This window comes from Chaetura pelagica, unplaced genomic scaffold (genome assembly GCF_000747805.2).
Source record: "Chaetura pelagica isolate M959 unplaced genomic scaffold, ChaPel_1.0 scaffold207, whole genome shotgun sequence".
In the NCBI taxonomy this organism is placed as follows: Eukaryota; Metazoa; Chordata; class Aves; order Apodiformes; family Apodidae; genus Chaetura; species Chaetura pelagica.
The window spans coordinates 2912597-2932189 of NW_009953929.1; the positions used below are offsets into that span (position 1 = coordinate 2912597).

At 39.6% G+C, this 19593-nt stretch overlaps 1 protein-coding gene across 1 annotated transcript in view; it reads left to right on the forward strand.

Moving 5' to 3' along the window:
• The window catches only part of MRPL44 (mitochondrial ribosomal protein L44), a 4160-nt gene extending 758 nt beyond the window's left edge, over positions 1-3402 (forward strand). Inside the window, exons 2-4 of the mRNA XM_010001665.1 lie at positions 176-644; positions 1758-1936; positions 3116-3402. Coding sequence (XP_009999967.1) covers positions 176-644; positions 1758-1936; positions 3116-3287 — 820 coding nt within the window. The 3' untranslated portion in view covers positions 3288-3402. The remainder of the gene's footprint in view (positions 1-175; positions 645-1757; positions 1937-3115) is intronic.
• The last annotated feature ends 16191 nt before the right edge of the window (positions 3403-19593 follow it).

Consider the following 19593-nt stretch of genomic DNA (forward strand, 5'->3'; position numbering starts at 1 on the left):
TTCCCGCTGCCCGGCCCCGGGGTGGGGCCGCAGGCCCGCCCGGCCTGGCAGCAGGGCCCGAGCGCGGGTTGGCACCTTCAGGAACCGCCCTTCCCTGCGGGCTGGGACCGGCGCGGGCGGTGCGGGTAACCTGCTGCTGCTGCTCCTGAACGTCTTGTCTTTCCCGCGCCTGCAGGTCGGAGAAGCCCAACTGGGATTACCAGGCTGAGATACAAGCTTTTTGCCATCGCCTACATGAACATTTTTCTTTGGATCTTCTCAAGACTGCATTTGTTAATTCCTGTTACATTGAAAGCGAGGAGGCAAGACGCCGAGCACTCGGCCTGGACAAGGAAGCAGTTGCTCTTACCCTGCAGGATAACAGTAAACTTGCTGAGCAAGGGCTGTCCTTCTCACGCTCCTACCTGACGCAGTGCTTTGAAGGTGCCTACCCAGATCTGCCTGCACAGGGGGTAGGAGCACTTGTGGATTTTCTCACCAGTCAAGAACTTGTTTCCTACATAGCCCAAAACCTGTCGATACAGGACCTGACGCTTTGCAGAGACTTTCCTGCCCCACCAGACGTGCTACAGAGAACGTTCCTTGCAGTGGTGGGAGCCTTGCTCAGCAGCAGTGGCCCTGAGACAACAGGGATCTTTGTCAGGGTAAGTCGTTACTTACCATGTATTTTTGTACTGGCAAAAGCAACATCTAAGGGTCTCAGAAGTTACGGGGGGGAGGTGAGGGGAAAGGTTAAAAACTTAAATGTTATCTTGTACCTTGGTAACCAGAGATGGAGGGAGATAGACAGAAGCTTCACAACTCCTGTAACAAGACAGTTTACCATTGTGGTCTGTTAGTGGGTAGTGGTGACTGGGTGGGGGTTTTGGGGGGGCTTGGGGCTGTGGGTTTTTTGTTTGTTTTTCTGAAAGAAGTGCAGGCAGGTCAAGCACATAAAACCATATGATTCTGTTTTATAATGGTGATATTTTAATATTTGGTCACACCTGAGTTATGTTCCATGTACTATACAATGAGCTGGTGAAATTATTCCATGTCAAGTCAAATATATCTTCAATTAAAAAAAACAAACAGATCTCAAACCAAAATATTTTTATAAAGCATGGATTGGTAGATTTTACATGTAGAAGTGCAAATATCTCAAGATACTTCACCAAAAATGTTCCATTAAAATGCAATGTAACAAAGTAGTTTTTAGCAACTACTGTCCTTTCAATTGTCCTCTTCACTCCTTTCTAGTTTTGCAGTGGAGAAATGTTTGTTATAATCTAATTTCTGGTACAAGACCATTCAGAGGTCTCTAAGAGCAAGTAGCAGTTAACAGGCAAGGGAATGATCCCCACAGGTGAAAACCTTGTGGGTTTGCACGTTCCCTTCAAGCTGTTGGCAGAACTCTTCTGATGTGCCAGGGCTTGCCTGGAAGCAGCACTGCATCGCTCACAATCTGGGAGCTGAGTAGCAGCTTTGTTCCAGCCCTTGTCTCAGGCTGGTGCTGTCCCTTCCTCTCCCTTGGCTTTGTCCAATGTGCTCATCCCATCAATGGCCAAGTGGGAACCAGAGCTGCCCAGCGGAGCGACACCAGCTCCCTCTGTTGAGCTGGGATGGAGGGAGCACTGGGGCAGCTTCGTCGTTCATTTTAGCAATGAATTGTCCTCTCTGTTAATGCCTCTTCAAAGTGTGTGTTGTTAGCAGACACCAGAAGCTAGAGCCTTCATTACCTTTCCCATTAATTGTAACCTCTATGTATCTTTATTTAGGATTTTTTTATTCCCCAATTGATTGGAAAAGACCTGTTTGAGATCTGGGAAGTTGTAAATCCTATGGGCTTACTCGTGGAAGAACTGACCAAGAGGAAAATCCCTCCTCCAGAACCAAGAATTACCAGGCAGCTGGGAATCAGCACAGTTCTGCCACTGTACTTTGTTGGGTTGTACTGGTTAGTGTTGGTTTAAAGTGAAATGAATTTAAGCTGGGGGAGAGGGGAGGAGGGAACATGGTCTTTTATGTTTCTACTCGTGCTTTTTGGGCAAGTTTTTAGAGAAAAGAAGCCTTCCAGTGACTTCCAGATCACATCAGCCGTTCGAGTGCTGGCAGTGACTTGTTGTAATGACACATGGGGGGACATTCTGTGACCAAAGGGCTCCACAATCTGTGCCGGGGGCACAGAAGAGTCTGGGTGTGTGTTCTGGGTGACCTGATGCAGGAACTTAGGGAGCAGCATAACCAAACAGCTGTGTGCAGGGCTTGGGGAAGGGCAAAGAGACAGAGACGTTGAGGGAGGGAGGATTGAAGAGAGTCTTATTTTATATTCCAGAGAAAGATTTTAGTTTTCAAATCATGGTCATGATAAATGAGGCAAGAGTGTCTGAATTCGGATCAGGCTTAGGAAGTGCCAGTTATCCCTGGAGCATTTGTCTCGGGCGTGGTTAATGCTTGTCCTGGTCTGTGGCCCTGGGACAACCCCAATCACTGTCACTCTGCTAAGTGAGCTGCAGATGAATGCATGGGCAGATTGCTTGAGCTTTTTCTGAGGGATCATGCTTTGGTTTAAATGCCTTCCAAGATGTATTATCTTAAAAGAAAGAAAATTGGATTATTTTTATTCTGCAATTCCTGGTGTTCCTTCATTAACTGCTCCTGTTCAGTGCCCATAGATGTTGATTAAGCAGAGCTGAGCACATACTTCATGACATAGAAAGCTTTTCAGTGAATCCTTTTGAAGAATTTTTAAAATGCTTTCTAACCAGGGGAGGAGGAAAGAAGAATTTCACTTCCTTAAGCTAACCAGAGTAACAAATCGGCATATTTTTTCAGAGGGCTAACAAATTTAACACTGTGCAGAGTCAGTGGTATGTCAGGAATCTAAATGAACAGTGTTGTTCTTTCAGGAAGTGGATGCATTTCTGAGTGGAGTTTCCATTGTTGAATATACAATCACTTATCTCTGCAGGAAAGCCCAACAGAAATGTTTACATTTGTGTGTACATAGAAATTACCTTCAGCATTCACAGACATCGGAGAGGAAAAAAACCTAGCAGCCTTTATTCATGATACGCAGTAGTGCTCAGGAATGTATGATGGAAATATTTCTAATTTTATTATTTTTTTTCCCAAGTGATAAGAAGATTATAGCAGAAGGTCCTGGGGAAACACTGCTTGCTGCAGAGGAAGAAGCTGCCCGCGTGGCGCTGCGGAAGCTCTATGGGTATACGGAGAACAGGAGACCTTGGGATTACTCGAAGCCCAAACAAGGATTGGCAGCTGAGAAGGCCATCAGCAGTAGCTAGAACATAAAAGCCATTTCTGGTTTCTCTCAAGAATTAATGGCATCTGTGCTGAAGAGAGTTTCATTTAGGAAAGAGGAATTTGGTTTGGTTTGCTGATTTTAGGGGCTTGGAATTTATGGTATTAAAATAAAATCTTTTCCTTTTGCACCATGTTTAGTATTTGCTCATTTTCCTAAACATAGTAGAAGAACCCTTTTTCTGAAGTTTTGGTCTTTGGCTGAGGTTTTCCATATATCACAGGAGACTGCTCTTAACAATGTTTGAGTGTGTGGTAAAATCTCCCTGTATAGAAAAAGATTTCATGAATGCTTCCTGGGGGACTGTTTTGAGTTGAATTTCTTATGCAACATCACACGTTGGACTGCATCTGGATTCATTTGTCCTTGACTAGTGAAAACATGAAATGTGATGTCAAAGATACTGACACTGTTGGTGATCCAATTAAAAAGAGATAATAATGTGGAAATGGCACTTTTGAGGTCTAACTACTTGCATGGGGATTGGATTTCCCATACACATTGGTTTGCAGTGTTGGAGCATGCTCTGAAAGAGGGTGTACTTTTAAGATTTGTTAAAAGGATCATGAAGGCTTGAAGTCAAAGACATTGGAGACCATTGTTTAATGTTAGGCTATTAGATAAGCTCCAGCCTTCTTTTTTCTTTTTTCCCCTCTTTTTTGGTACTTTTCCTGTTTAGTCGAGGTACTTAATTGTTCTCCTGTCTTTTGGCTGCTTAATTTAAGTGGTCAGGTGACTAAAATACTGGATTCAGTGAAATCAGTTTTGGTGTTTGCACCACCTCTAGCAGTTCTAATGTAGCTCCGAGTAAATGGAGTCACTTAGGCATAACTCAGGTACCTGTGTGATGTTCCTATTAAATGTCAGAGAAACTCAGGAGACCACAGATGGGTGAGGACTCTGACTCTTGTGGAATAATTTCCTTTAAAACTGAGTAGAGTCTGTTAGAAACTTGGACTGAACCTTCAAAGGAAAAAAGCAAGAAGCTGAAGGTAGGTCATTGATTAAAGAGGTGTTTCCTGCCTGTTCCCATTGTGCGAACTGGTTGTACGAAAAGACAACAGATAAATCTGCCTTGACTAACTGGGGAAAACAAAACGTGGCAGTGGCTGTTGGGGCGGGTTTGCTGTTACAGGGTTTGCCCTACAAACATACACCTGCTGCCTTCTGCCCCCTGATGTGTGTGTGAGTGAAGGCCCCTGGGCTGTGTTGTGGCTGCTGAGCAGAGCTGTGGTGCAGTCCAGTGGTGTGTCCCTGCTGCCTCTGGCCCCAGAGCCAGGTCGGGTCCAGTCTGCCTGGTGGAAAGAGGTTGGTTTGTGGATTGAAGCACTAGAGTTGTGTGGCTGCCAGTTGTGTGCGTGTCTTCGGTGTTTGCTGTGAGCTGTTCCTTCAGCCAGTATAAAACCTTGATGTGCATTCTGTAGGTGGGTGGACATTACATGTGTAAAAGCTTGAAGATAAAAAAGGAGAGCAGAGAGATCCGTCTAGCATATAATACATATAAAATTGCTTGTGTTAAGTGAAAAATGTCAGCTAGGTAATCCATTATGGCTTATATAAGCAAAGCCAAGAAGGTCACTATATTCCAGGGGAACAATAGCAACATCTGAAAAGAGAATAGAAATTATTCTTACTATTTTTAGTTCCCAGATGAGGTATTTCTCTTAACCTTTACCTATTTCCAAAGGGCAATAGTGAAGGTGGGTTTTTTTACATCCAAATTTTGATCTACCTGCTATTTATTTATATACACTTTTATGTGCGTTAAGAGAGGAAAAAAAAGCAATTTTCTGGCAGTTTACCATAAGAGAGTTTTGAAGATGTTATGGTGCCTCTACAGTTTGGAATGTGGGCAGAAGTCCTCAGAGAATTGGACTGCTGAGAAAAAACTGAATAATGAAAGATAAATCAATTTATTGTGTAGTACTTATATGGAATGTCTGAGCTTAAACAGACATGTCCTATTTTCAAGCTTCCGAAGGTCAGAAAACGTCTGAGCTTAAACAGACATTTTAGGTACACGGAAAGAAAGGACTGGATTTTTATAGAGATCTGAGTGGAAAACAAGATTTTATGAGAAAACACGTCCTATTTTCAAGCTTCCGAAGGTCAGAAAAGCATTTTATGTAGTGTCTGTGCTTTAATTTCTGGCACTCAAGCATGTAGTCAAGGATTTACCATTGTATTAGTAGGATCATTTGCATATTTTGTTTTTTGTTGGTGTGTGTTGGTTTTTTTCCTGAATCAGTAGCCATGAAAAAAAGTGGCATTAAAAGATTGGTTGGATTTACAGAAGCCAGTATCTGCAAAGTTTGGTGAAACCAACAGCTTTTCTTCTACGAGAAACATTGTTAATGAAGTTTCATTATAATTTTGCTGTCTGAAAGGTGCTTTGTAAGCTGCTTGCGTTGCCTGTGCCCCAGGTGCTGTGTACAAGTGCATTCCCATCTCCCAGTGGTTGTTCCTTTCTTATGTTACATTTTACTTATCTGTCAGAGAAGACAATAGATCAAGGAGTGTGTGAATAATTGCCTGAAAAGAATCAGGATAGTTTATTCTTGCACCCTGTCAAACAACTCTGATTGTTGTTATTAATATTATATTTGTAAACTGTAGAAAAGGATCTGGTGTTTAGCATTTATGGAATTTTGGAATAGGTTGACATCATCTCAGGATTCAACTTTGATTGTGTATTTCTGTATGCAGCCTTTTAACCTCATCTGATGCAGGTATTTCTGTTACTGTATTTGCATTTATCCTTCCTTTAACTCATTCAAACCTTATCTCATAATCAAGATATTTCTGTTGAGAATTGGTGAACCACAAAGCAAATACCAGTATTTCTGCACTAACTTAAAATATGTTATACTGACAGCTGAGTGGACAAAAGCACAGTGCCATATGCTAACCCTTTTATTTTAGCTTTATTTTCCTTCTTGACCTTTATATTAATTCTTGTAGGTATGCTAATATGCTTAGGCCTAGATAGAAGTTGAATTATGGAGTAAATGAACCACTAGTCATTAATCCTTCAAAAGCAATAGCAGTTTTGCTGTTGATTTTGGTCTAGGCTTGAGTTTACTGTAAATGTTAAAATAAACATAAGGCATGAACAATCTTGGGTTATTCTGTTTCTGTCACCTACTTCCTTTGTCTTGAAAGTGCTTTAAAAGTGATTTTGAGAAAGGTAAGATAGGTTCTACTGGTCCCAGGTAAGTACTTGGAGAATAACTTTGGAATGTGCTTCCATGCACTTTTATGAAGTTACTTCTGTTCTCAGTATGTGCTTTTGCTCCTGTCTCAAGCTGTTCAGTGATGTGACTGAGCCCTCTCTATTATCTCCGTGCTTTCAACTGCAGCGTCTCCTGGTTACACTAACCAGATATTTTGCTGTAATTTTCTCTTACAAAACCCCTAACAACTCCAGGAGTAGTTATTGTGTTAATTGTTGCTGTGATTTAAAGGTGGGAGATTAAAATAAAATCACTTTCAAGTTAGCTCCAGGTTAATTCAAAGTTTGAAATTGTTGGTGAAAAGTTGAAGCCTTTCTTGAAATTTTTTATACCAAGGTCTTTTGTTTTTATGATACATCAAAAATTTAAATAAGCTGCTCTGTTGTTATGTTGCTATAAAAAGCCATGAAGATTCAAGCATCAAAAGATGTGTTGTCATTCTGTTTTGCAGGGCAAGGAGAGAGGGATGATGCAGTACAGAAACATTAGAAGAGCCCTACTTTTGTTTTTTTTGTCCTTTACTGGGTGCTGTGGTAAACTTAAAACAGGCGCTAAACTATTTAGTTTCTCTTGCATCTGAGCTTTGAAGTTTAGTATTAAGAGGTGCATTTAGTATAGAGAAGCAAACATCTAAGGACAGATTGCTTGTATTTTTTCAAATTGATCACTCTGATGTAAGGGCACTAGTTTTATGTGATTGCCATTTCAACTTGTCTGAGTCATTGTTCATAAGTTTAGGAAAATGTTCAGCAGTTGGGCAGTGAATAGCCACTGTCCTCGTGCAAAGTTAGTGGAAACACAGCTGATCTGTGTGGTAGAATCGGAGCACTGGTGGCTGTCAGTGACTCTTTAAATCACAGGGCATGGTTCAATGCATCTCTTTGTGATGCACCTAAAAACTGGGGCTGGTCAGTAGCTCTAGGGAGAGAGTAAACATTGCCAGCTCTTCCTGGGTTTATGGGGTAAGCAGTGTCCTGCCAGTCTGGCAGTTGCTTGTAACTGTTGCACTGATTTTGACTGGGATAGAGTTTTTTTCACAGAAGCTCTTATGGGGCTATGTTTTTTGTTTGTGCTGGAAACAGTGTGTTGATAATGCAGAGATGTTTTTGTTACTGCTGAGCAGTGCTTGCCCACACAGGCCAGGACTTTCCTGCTTCTCACCTCACCAGTGAGTAGGCTGGAGGTGCACATGAAGTTGGGAGGAGACAGAGCTGGTACAGGTGACCCTGACTGACCAAAGGGACATCCTGTACCATACTCAGCATATAAACCTGAGGGAAGAAGGAAGAAGAGTGGGACATTCCAAGGGATTTTGTCTTCCCAATTAACTATTATGTGGGAGGGAGCCCTGCATTCCTGGGGATGCCTGAGCACCTGCCTGCTGGTGGGAAGCAGCAAATGAATTACTTGTTTTGCTTTGCTGGTGCATGTGGCTTTTGCTTTACCTATGAAACTGTTTTTGTCTCAACCCACGTGTTTTCTCACTTTCATTCCTCTGATTTGTGCCTCCGTCCTGTGGGGGTTGGAGGGGGGGATGAGTGGCTGTGTGGGGCTTAGTTGCTGGCTGGGGCTAAACCATGGCTGTGTGTGTGAATGTCCTGTTTGGTGTTCAAATGTGTGATCAGAATTCCTACAGTGCAGATACTGTACAGCTATCAGGGACCTTCTGGACCATCAAGACAATTCCTCTCCATCACAGCTATGTCATGCAAGTCTTTTCCTAAACAGATTGAGCTCCATTTTTGAAGCATTACATCTTTTTCTCCTGCTCCAGCGGAGGACAATTACAGAACCTCTCTGTTCTGATATGGAAATGAAAAATGATGCCTTACCTCTGCAAATATTCATTGTCAGCTGTGCCTACTTGATGCTATGCTGGTGTTCTTTTATCAGAAGAAGTCTTGATTTTATTTACGTTGGAAGAATTTTGCATTTCATTCCAAGGAAATGAAAATTTCATCAAGTTTTGACATGCTTGAGATTTCCCCCCTTACATAGCATGTCAATAGCTCTGCAGTCTTGTGTTTTCCCCTAATTAGACTGAGATGCTTATATAAATCAGAGCAACATTTATTTTTATGAATTGAGTAAAATATTTTAGATTAATCATTACTTGACATTTGTAGTTGAGTCCTGAGGATATGATTTTCACTTAAAGTACTTAATTTTGGTACCTTATATAAGCAGTCAAAATGAATCACATTAATAGGTAGGTGTCTCTATTAGAAAACTGCATTCTTTATAGTCATTCAATTGGCCAGTTTTTATGTAGCATTTCTAACTCTTAAAAACATGCATTGTTGCAAAAAAAAAAAAAAAAAAGTTCCAAAAGAGTGTTTTGGTATCCAGCTTAAAATAAACTTTTAAACACTATTTAATAATACAAGTTGTTTCGGTAGGGAGGCAATGGTTAGTTCTAGTCCTTCACTTCTAGCAAAAGATTCTGTTATTTTGTGATCCACACACGTTCAGATAAATATTGAATCAAATCTTTGGTTTGTCAGTGCCCCTGTAGCCTGTGACTAGTACTTAGGTGGGGGGGAAAAAGTGCCAGTGACAATTTTTCCACCTCGTAGAAGTGAGAAAAGAAACAATTTCTACTGATGTGGAAGGTCAGTTTCTGAAGTTGCTGTGTTTGGAAGTCCTAAAATGTTCTGCTCTTTCTTATTTGACCATTTCTAGAGAACACTGCCACCATTTAAGTAGTACCTAGTAAGTAATAACAGACCCTATGTCACATTGAGCTGACAGGGTTGTAGGGACATACCTAAATTTGTGATTAATATCTCTGGGGAAATGCATAGGATATTGCCAGATGGCAAAAATAATTAAACTGAGCTAAATGAAAAATCATGACTCGTTCCTCAAGGCTAATGGGAGCACACTGGTGGGGCACCACTGTCCTGCATTAGACCTAAATCTATGAGAGAAAATTCAGAGTCATTTGAGTTCAAATCTGTTCTTGTGGAGTATCTTCTTCATGGGGCCAGCCCTATGTAATTAAGAAACTACTAATGAAACTAAGGCAGAGTTACAGAATTAGTCCCGTAAGAGCAGAGGATTAGGCAGGTGGGAGCATTCCCACCACCACAAGAGGGCAGTCAGTTGTCTAAAAGTTCTGTCTTGGTCCAATAAAGAAATTTTGTTACTTTTATGATAGTTTCAATAAAAAGAACTAGGAGGCACAGCTTTAATCCTCTAAATTACTCGCAAAAGTATTATTGCTTAGGTTGATAACCAGACAAAAATATTCATAGAAATAATTCCAACAACAGAGAATGTATAAGGAGGAAAAGAGTCCAGAGAGAAAATGGCTTCATTTGCTGAGTGCTAGTTGAATGCTAATGAAAATTATTCTCTTTAATTTCAAATTTTAGGAACTGAAAACATTTACAAAATAACTTTTTTTTGTAGCCCATCAGAAAATAATTGTTGCCTGATCCCAAAGTGTGTACCTGAAGGTTGCTTATTCCATTACACAGGCCTCCTGCATCAGGTAGCCACTGGCAATGAGCTTAGTAGAGCTACGTTTCTAACTGGATTGGGCTTTCATCATGAGGGGGCTCATGGGTTTAGAATGGTTTAGAGTGGTTTATGTCTAGTTTTCTCCTTATAATATCAAAGTACAGTTGAGTTCTGCTTTTAGGTTTCTTTCGCAGTAGAAATATATGTTAAATATTTCATCTCTGTCTCAAATACCCTGCAATGCCATCTCAGCATGTTGTCAATCAGACAGACATGTTCAGCCACCTGTATCTGCGAGGCAATGAGACAGCACTGGTGAGGGGGAATAATAACCTTACACTAATATTGGCACTTAGCAGATCCCCACATACCAATTTGTTATTGCTTCCAGTGTTGTTTTTGTTGCTCCCTAGATGAACATGCCCGTATGGTTCCACTTGAGGGCCCATGGAACAGCATATGTTTTTCCCAGCTGCTGGGAACCTGTGTTGACCCTCAGTGTCCTGTGACTTCAGGCACGATGTCAAAGTGTGATTTGTGGTCACTTCCTGGATTCTGTCTGCACTGCAGGAATAGCAGACAGGCTGTTGAATTTATTGGAAATCTAGGCCAGTAGCAAAACTGTTGATTGTTCCCAGATTTTGGAGGTAGGCAGTTCATTTCATGGTTTATTTTTTTGAAAGATTCTTGTTGATTTTTTCAGTTCTGAATTGGTTATTTCAACTGCCCACTGTGAGCTTGGCTGTAAGATCAAGTGTTCAAGAGATATTATGGACCAAATTGAATTTGGTTGATCTTATTACCTTATGAGAGATGAAACCAGGCACTTTAAAAATAACAACTTTGAAATTTTTTCTTGAGTACTCCAGTCATCATTTCCTAGTAACCAAAACCATCAGGGACTAAATCATAATAACACTTTTTTATGATAAAATTAGGAATAAGCTTCAATATTTTCCTCTAGAGGAAATCCCTCCCTGATTGCAGAAGGGATTTGCTGTTAGGGACAGAATTGCTGCTGGAATGTTTTATTCTTATGAGATTATTTTTGAAACCTGCAATTAATGCTTTTCATACCTCAACATAATTTCCATTTTTGAAGGATAACAATACATCTTCTCAACATGAGCATGTCATTCCAAAGAGTTTGTGTTGACAAACAGTTACTTGGATTTTGTTATGGAAGGGGATGAACCTAGCTGTTGAGAGGACTGAGGGCAACTGAGGCCATTGCCTGGCAGTGCTAAGAGGCTCTAGCAAATAAAGAAACCACAGGATACCTGAGAGCAAAGCTGAGACTGTGGGCAATACTCTGAAAATTCATTGACTGCTAGGTGCTCAGTTTATAATGAGAATGAAATAGAAAGAATGAAATGCTTTGACAGGTGGGTTTGTACAGTGATCTCTATCAGTGGTGGAAAGAGTAGGAGTATAAAACAAGAGCTTACTCTGGCAAATGTCTAGGTCAGTAACGAAAGTTTTCATTAGTTACTCTGAAACCTTTCTCTGTTATTCATGACATTGCTTAAGTTGTTTTAATTTGAATGATTACACTCATAATCCTAAATGTGAATTACCAGAGCTGGGTTGCGGGCCCTGCACTTGGAGCCAGGGGCAGCCGGCAGCTCATCGGCACCGCCGGGCAGCCACCCGCTCTATCTCCTGCCTGCATGTTTCCACATTGCAGTTGGGCTGTTATCTGTGTGCACAAAGGTACACACAGGGAGGGGAAAAGTAAACTGAAGGTTAGTTCTGGCACCAGAGCCTTATGTGTAAACTGGTGATGAATGCAGTGAAGCTGAAAAATTGGAAAGCTGGCCCTAAGTAGTAAAGTACTGAGGTCTGAAACGGTTCCACACAAAGAGGAGCAGGATGCAAAACCCCTTTGTTTTCATAAAGTGGATCTTGATGATTTAGGAAAGTCAGGATAGTCTTAAAGAGCTCTAAGGAAATTATACTAACAGTGTAACAAATTGTCACAATTACAGGAGACTTGATTAAAAGCCCTAAGCTGTAAGAAGTACTGTGCTTACCCAATAGCTTCTGTAATACTTCTGTTTCCATATTTGTGATGATTTATTAAGTGTCAGGTTTCTTTTCCCTGGCAATTTGCCTCATCCATGGTACCCTGGAGAAACTCATTTTAGTTTTTTTTCATTTGTTTAAAAATCTTTTACCTTGGGGACTGTATTTCTCAAATTCCTGTGAGCAGGCATTATCCCAAATTTTGCATTCACTCTACTGTTTCAGAGTATTTATTTGTTCTCTTCCGTTAACTCCCTTGTCCACAAACCAAACTGAAGAACCAATCCCCCAAAAAAGGTTTTGTTCTAGTCAGGCTGCAATAATGTTCTGAACACTTATTCTTCTCCAGTTCCCAAAACAGAGTATGTAGAATATTATTAATACTGTGCTCACCATGCTTTAATTGTTAATTTGTTTCTGGACTTTGCGTTTGGGGAGGGTTATTAGATTTATTTAAACATGTAAGCAGTAAATATTAAATATTCCTGTCATGTCATGAAAAAAGCTTCTTTGTCATCTCAAGTAATTTTTGTTAAGTCACTGGCTGACAAGCCTTTCTCTCCTTCCTTTTGGTTAAGAAAGACTTTTTCTAATTGGTAAATACTTTCAAAATCTGCAATCTCATTTAAAATTAACACGTTGTCTCAAAAGAAACATGCTGGTCATTGCCACTTAACCAGAGAATGTATTCCTGTAAGAAATCCAAATTTTTTAAGTTGTTTTTATCTGTAACTATGACTTGCAATATGTAAAAGAGTCATAGAATCATAGAATGGTTTGAGTTGGAAGGGACCTTAAAGATCATCTAGTTCCAACCCCCCTGCATGGGCAGGGACACCTCCCACTAGATCAGGTTGCTCAAAGCCCCATCCAACCTGGCCTTGAACACTTCCAGTTCAAGGCAAGAAACGTGAGTGTTCTTCCTGTTCAGTAGAATGTACAAGAAGCCTCAATGTCAGGGCATTTACTTCTTATGTTAACTATTCTAAACAAAAATTTGAGGGTTTGTCCTTTTAATTCCAAATCAAATGTCACGTGAGAAAGCACTGAAATGTGACTAGTTTTAGCAGTATTTTTCCCAGGTATGGACTGAGATTAGGCTTCTCCAGCAGAAACCTCCCTTAAGAGGATCTGTGCAGCTACCAGGGATTATCTGTATCCACTCGCCACAGCTGCACCAGCCTGTGCTACATTCTCTGGGAGTTTTTCTGTTTGCTGTGCATCTTGTTACTGCTGTTGCTTTTAACCTATTAATGCTGCCAGTCTTAAAGCCCTTTTCTCTTTTCTTTCTTCAATACTGGAACTGCAGTTTGGACAAGACAAATTCTCAGGTATTCATGGAAAAAAATGTTGGTGACATATCAGATTTTTATATTACACGAATGAAAAACACTACACCAAATTTAAAGGATCAGGTTTCCTGCTGTACTCCACTTCTAAAATATTTTCTTTCAAAAACAGGATGACTTAAGGATTTTGTTTCTCCATATTCACATTACATAGCTTATTTTCTTCATTCTTCTGTCTGAATGGCTGACATCTGAAAGATCTATAACCCAAATTTCTATATTTTGTGTCGATCCTCATTACTTTACACTAAGATACCATTCTTTTTCATCCTGCTTCAAATGCAAATTGGTGTTTCCCTGATTTGTAGTTACTCTGTTGTTTCTTATGTTCATTGGTTTGTTCACTGCAGTGTACAAAACTCTTTGTTTATCAGGTAAGATTCAAACACTACACCGGACTCACAGAGTTCCCACCTATGCCTTCCAGATAATTGGGGGTGTGATGGGTACTTCATGGCTTGTCTTGGCATCTTAGACTCAGCTCACTTTTCCCTCCTTTTGAACCTTTTTCATTCTTTATATATTCAGGTTGACTTAGAGAATTACTGTGTTTTGGGCCTCTTTTTTTTTGTGTAGAGACCACTTATAAACACTGCTTCAGGATCACCAGAAGCACTAAAGGATGCTTGCTCAGCATAGTTAATTCTGCTCTATTGTTCCTCAAATCAGTCTTCAAGTGATGTTTATTAAAGAATTAAAATTTTAGAGAAGTCTCAAGGAGAATATGTGAGTTTTGTAAAGCTTGAGCAAACAAAAGAATACTGGTTGAGAATATTACTTCTCCTGTCTATTTTAATATTGTTTCCCTCACTGAAAGTGCTCATCAAATTACCAGTACCTCTTTTTGCCAAATCTAAGGCTGCTCTAAGACATCACCAACTGATAGTGTTTTCCACAAATTAGACTGGCTAATCAATAATTTAGATTCATTAGTGGAGCGGAACAAAGGTCTCTCTTTATTCCCATGGGAGTTTTACAGAAAACAGGCAGGGAATGCTCATCAGCAAGTGGAAAAGAAAGGACTGAACTTGAAAATACACTGGGCTTTAAATACAAATCTCATTTGTAGGAAATGTTGTTATATGAACTTTTATGTGAAAATTAAGTTGTTCCTGTTCTGAGAGCTGGGTGAGAATTTCCTGGTTTAGTACTTTATGTAGCCAAACACTACAGAAATTGTTGGTGTTGTAGATACCTATATAGATTCTGTCTCTCCCTCTTAGAATTTTTAACAAAAAAATAGAGTTAAACTGTCTTTCCACCACTGAGGTCTGTCTTTCAGGTCTATGGCTCTTAAGGTTGTTTGTTTACTTTCTTCTCACGTTATTCATACCGGTTCCACAAGCTCTTTCTTCCACCAACAGGCTCTAGGCTGCCCTGACATTCCCAAGGGCATTTCCAGGAAATGTAAAATATGATGTGGTTTACCATTATTTTTCTATTGCTGTTTATAGGATTGAATTACAGACATACTCCCTTTTCAGTTGAAAGGGTTCCACTCTCCCCTGGCATGTTCCTCTGAAGGGATGCATGGAACAATCATGTTACAAGAAAGTGCTGTGTTTTGTGGTACAGTTTATGTAACATCATTAAACTACAGGCTCTTATAGAACAGTTATAAACCAATACTAATCAAAATGAGTAACAGGAACATTGTCATATAGCCTAAAAATAAAGGTACTGTAAAGATGAATTTAAAATACATTCACTTTGTGTATACAATATTCCCACAACAGGTGTTTTGCCTTCACTGCAATTGTATATAGGCATGTTCTTTCCACTCCCTAGTCTGTGCTTACAAACTGGAAAATTATCTTGTACGTGATGGAAATTCAGTAACTGTGTCAAAGAAAGGGACAAGGTTGAAATATCAATAACCTTTCAACATCACTGACCAAGCTAGAAAACAGGAAGAGAATAATGACTCCTGAGCTATCAAAATTTATCACTAACATTAAAAAACGAGTAATTCTTGTAACTTTGGAAAAAGTCAATCTGATTAAATGTCCTCCCTGGATATGACAACCTCTTGTGGAACTAGACTGGATTGCACTATGAGCTGGGAAAATCCTGCACTCAGAAATTGCCCACTGGGAAAAAAATAAAATAAAATGTTCTTCTCTGAGCATGATGCCTGAAGGAACTCGTAATTCCTAAGGCAGTAAAACAACTGTTTTCAGCATGATAGGCTCACAAGGCCCCCAAGTAGTTCCAGTCCAGACAGGAGAGCACAGGAGAGCTGTAAGCACAACTTAAGTAACACAGAAGCTGCTTACTCTGCTGAACTTTCTAAACAGCTGAAATTCAATAACAAAATTTATTTATCAGTGGATATACTTTCATTTAGTCTTAAGAGTAGAAAAAGAAAGTAGAAGATGAAGAAAGTATTTCCACGAGAGAGATGTTAATTTTCCAGTTAAACGTGAAAAATTGGAGTGAGGTAGGTGTACAGGATAACCAGTCCTATGTGGGAGTTCATCCAGAAATCTCAGTCCTTCCCATTGAAAAAGCTCAAGTAGATTCAACAGACATGCAAGGTAATAGATTTAATTCAGACAAAAGGAAAAATATTTTTAACAACACCAACTTTACGATGTCACTGACTCAATTAATTTAAATGCCAATTTTCCACTCAAACAATTTAGAAAAATTGACTGCAAGAAGCTCATCTAAATTATCATTTACAAGGGAACTTTCATTCTTAGCAATTATCACCAAAGGCAGAACATCAAGCTAAGAGGAAAAATTCTAAAGGCTTTTAATCATCTCTGATGTTGATCTGTTTTGTTAACTTGGGAAAGGCATTCTGCACCTTTGTGGCCCTCTTCTTAAAACCTGTCTGGTTTGCTTAGATTAATAGGAAAATCTTAGATTACTTTGCAGGAAGGAGAGTATGTGTCTTGCTATTAATGCTCGATACCTGGCTCTGCACAGCTTCAATCTGTCTCACTTGAGAACTGTGAAAGCTGTCCTCTCAGATTTAGTAGACAGGTCATAAGCTGTTGAGGGAGGAGTCTAAGGAATTGCTTTTTCTGCCTTTTTTTTGGTCATTTTGATTATTTCTACTCTTCTGCTAGCTCTTGTTTTTGTGTGCCCCATCCCATACCTTCAGCCTCCTCTATGTCATGCTCAGAGCCAGCACTTCTGCTTTGAATCTCAAACTTTCATTGCTGTGTTGGCTGAAAATCACTTCCTACCTTAAATTACTCTGAAGGAATCAGGTGGATGTTACATTACATTAAAAAAAAATAATAAATCAAAATTGAAGACCACTAACTTGTGCATTAAAAAAAACACCTCCAAGCTGATGCGACTGTGCCTTTCTCTTTATTCTGAAGTCTGTTTCCTTCAGATAGTCACTGTGGGTAAAGGCTGGGCTATCAATCATTTACCTTTTCTACTGTGTTACTGTCATAGCAGTGGGCAAGAAATGTCAAAGGGAAATGACATTTCAGATAAACACAGTTTTGTAATTCAATCATATTTTTCTGACCATTTCCTGCAGTTAAATTTTCTAGATTTAAATAGCTGTCAGCAATACATAATGGTTTAGATAAACATTACTATGACTTACTCTTGTTTTGAACTCTTTTAAAAATGTATCTGTTAATCAACAAAAAGCTACTGCTTACATAAGGCCAGGCACAGACACACTAATTCATGCTCACTTGACTGAATTTTGGTGAAGCATATCAGTGAACATTCCTGCCAAACACACCTGCCATGTTAATTCTTAGCATTTTCAGAAGGCCCTCCATTTACCAGCAGTGCAGTAGCAGTTTACCACAGATTCAATATACCTAATCTCAGGATTAATTTTGGATGCCCATCAGTAGTGAAGCAAGATGGATTTAATAGCCCATTAGTCCTTCAGCATGTTAATTTTCACGTCACTTAGCCTGCTGGGTTCATTGCTTTAAAATGGGTATTATTGACCTCAATCCTAGTGACAAATGGAGAATGTCTCATTCCTCCCCGAAACATACATTCTTAGACTCTTGTTTCTTTTGGTCCTGAAAATAGATCCCTAGATTATGTGCCTGTATGTTATAATTTATACCCTATTAGCCCATATTTAAGGGCTTACTGAAGCACAATTTTTCAGATATTATTACCCATGACTGCGCTAACTTTTAAGTTCTATTATTTATGTAAAGAGAAATGATTTTTCAGATATTATTACCCATGACTGGGCTAACTTTTTTTTTTTAAGTTCTATTATTTATGTAAAGAGAAATGTTGCAAGCAAAATAAATAATTGTTTTACCTCTTGTTAAGAAATTAATTTTAATGCTAAAAGCTGCATGTAGCAGGTGCAGCAGGGATTAAGCACCTTTGGAATAAACAGCTGGCCAGTATATTTCCAACCACAAAAATCTGGTCATTAGGAGGAGAGAATGAAGAACGTATTTGGACAAAGAAGCTGTAGAAGAGGAAATTCATGTCCTAGGATACAGAAGAACGTATCAGGAGAAAGAAAACCAAAGATTAAAGCTGGAGAGGAGAGATTTTATCCATATGCATTATTTGTGGATTTTTTTTCCCTAAGCAAATTAGAGAAAACACAAGCCATCTGCTTTGAGGACATTAATGCTAGCTGTGAGCAGCAAAAAATAGAAAAGGACGGAGTGATAGAGCAGCACAAGCTACATTATTGCTGGAGGGGAGGTGAAATGGGACTAGAAGTTAAAGTAGCCAGTTTTCAGAGCTATAGATATCAACAGGGTAACACATATATTTACACATAGGTAGTGGTATTTCTCAAACACTGGTTCAAATGGACAAGATACTAGATTGTAGGAACCCAAGATTGGAGCAGATGTGCTTGCAGTCTCTAGAACAATCTAAGTCCCTCAGAGTTTATGGATATTTGTGAAAGGAGGTATCCTCAATACCCTCTGAAGTTTCATTAGGCAGTTTCCTGAGGTAAATCAGCTTTATAAGATACAGAATGGAGAGGTTTGGTATTTTTAAAAAGTAATTTCTAAACCAAATTAATGTTGGTAAAGGTCATCTATCTGCTAGCCTAAGACCATCTTGGTGCTGACCATGAATAACATCAGAACTGTTTCTTCATTAAACAAATGAGAACCTGCTCTAGTGTGATATGAAATCCACAAGACTCCTGCTGAACTGCATGACTGACTTCAACAATACTACGATTTTCCCTGCGGGCTCAGTTCCACATTTTCATGACACTGATAGCTTCAATGACAATGGCATCATTTTTATGAACAACTATTCAGGTAAGTACATTCATGACACCAGCGACTGAAGTTGGCTATTCTCACTTCAGCTGCAAAGCACTTCTGAGTTTGAACAAAACCCAACTGCATGTAGCAACTCTCTGTTACAGCAGGTGTTGTGGCCAACCCAACTGTTGCTCTCTAAAGTATTTTCCAGGGAAAAAAAAATAAATTGGTTTTTGACCTTTAAACCTTTTTCCCCCAAAATTTAGGTAATCTACATTAGGCTGGTTAGGTCACCGGCAAATTTCCAGTGCCAGCGTGTTTTGTACAAAGAAAAAAAAATAAATATATATATATATACACATTGAAATAATCTGGAAAACAAGGATATCTGCATTTCAGGGAGAAGTGAAAAATTCGAGGAAGCAGTGAGAATTTGAGCCTTACAAGACTGCAAATATTTCGTATGTACTTCTAAGAATGCTGTTTAAGCACTTTTGATTATTTAATGATTTCCTGATGTTTATTTTTCAGTATGAAAGCTCCTGCCACCCGTTACTAGAACATCTGAGATCAGTGCACCACGCCCGGGGTTCAAAACTCCGTGCTGGCTGGTGAGCTCACATAAATCAGCACATCCAGAGGAGTTAGAGGAGGGACGTCAAATTACTGATGCTGAACACCTACTCCTAGGGGTTTTTTTTAACTAAAACTATGAGGAAAATACAGTGGATCAGATCTTGCTCCTACTACCGGTATGTACCGACGTCAGGGATGCAAAACTTGACAGAGCACTGGGAATCATTAAACCTTAAAATATGTTGATAATACATTGTTGCCAGGCAGTTTTACAAGTTAAATCACCAGATTATTAAGTATTTTTTTATTTTTTATTTTATTTTTTGCTTTAAAAGTATTTTACGCTCTGTTGAAAAACGTTCCTTCAGGCGCCTTTGTAAGGGACAACCCTCTGTGGCAGCCCAGCGCAGCCGGGGCCGGGGGCGGCCGCCGGAGGGACAGGACCCGGG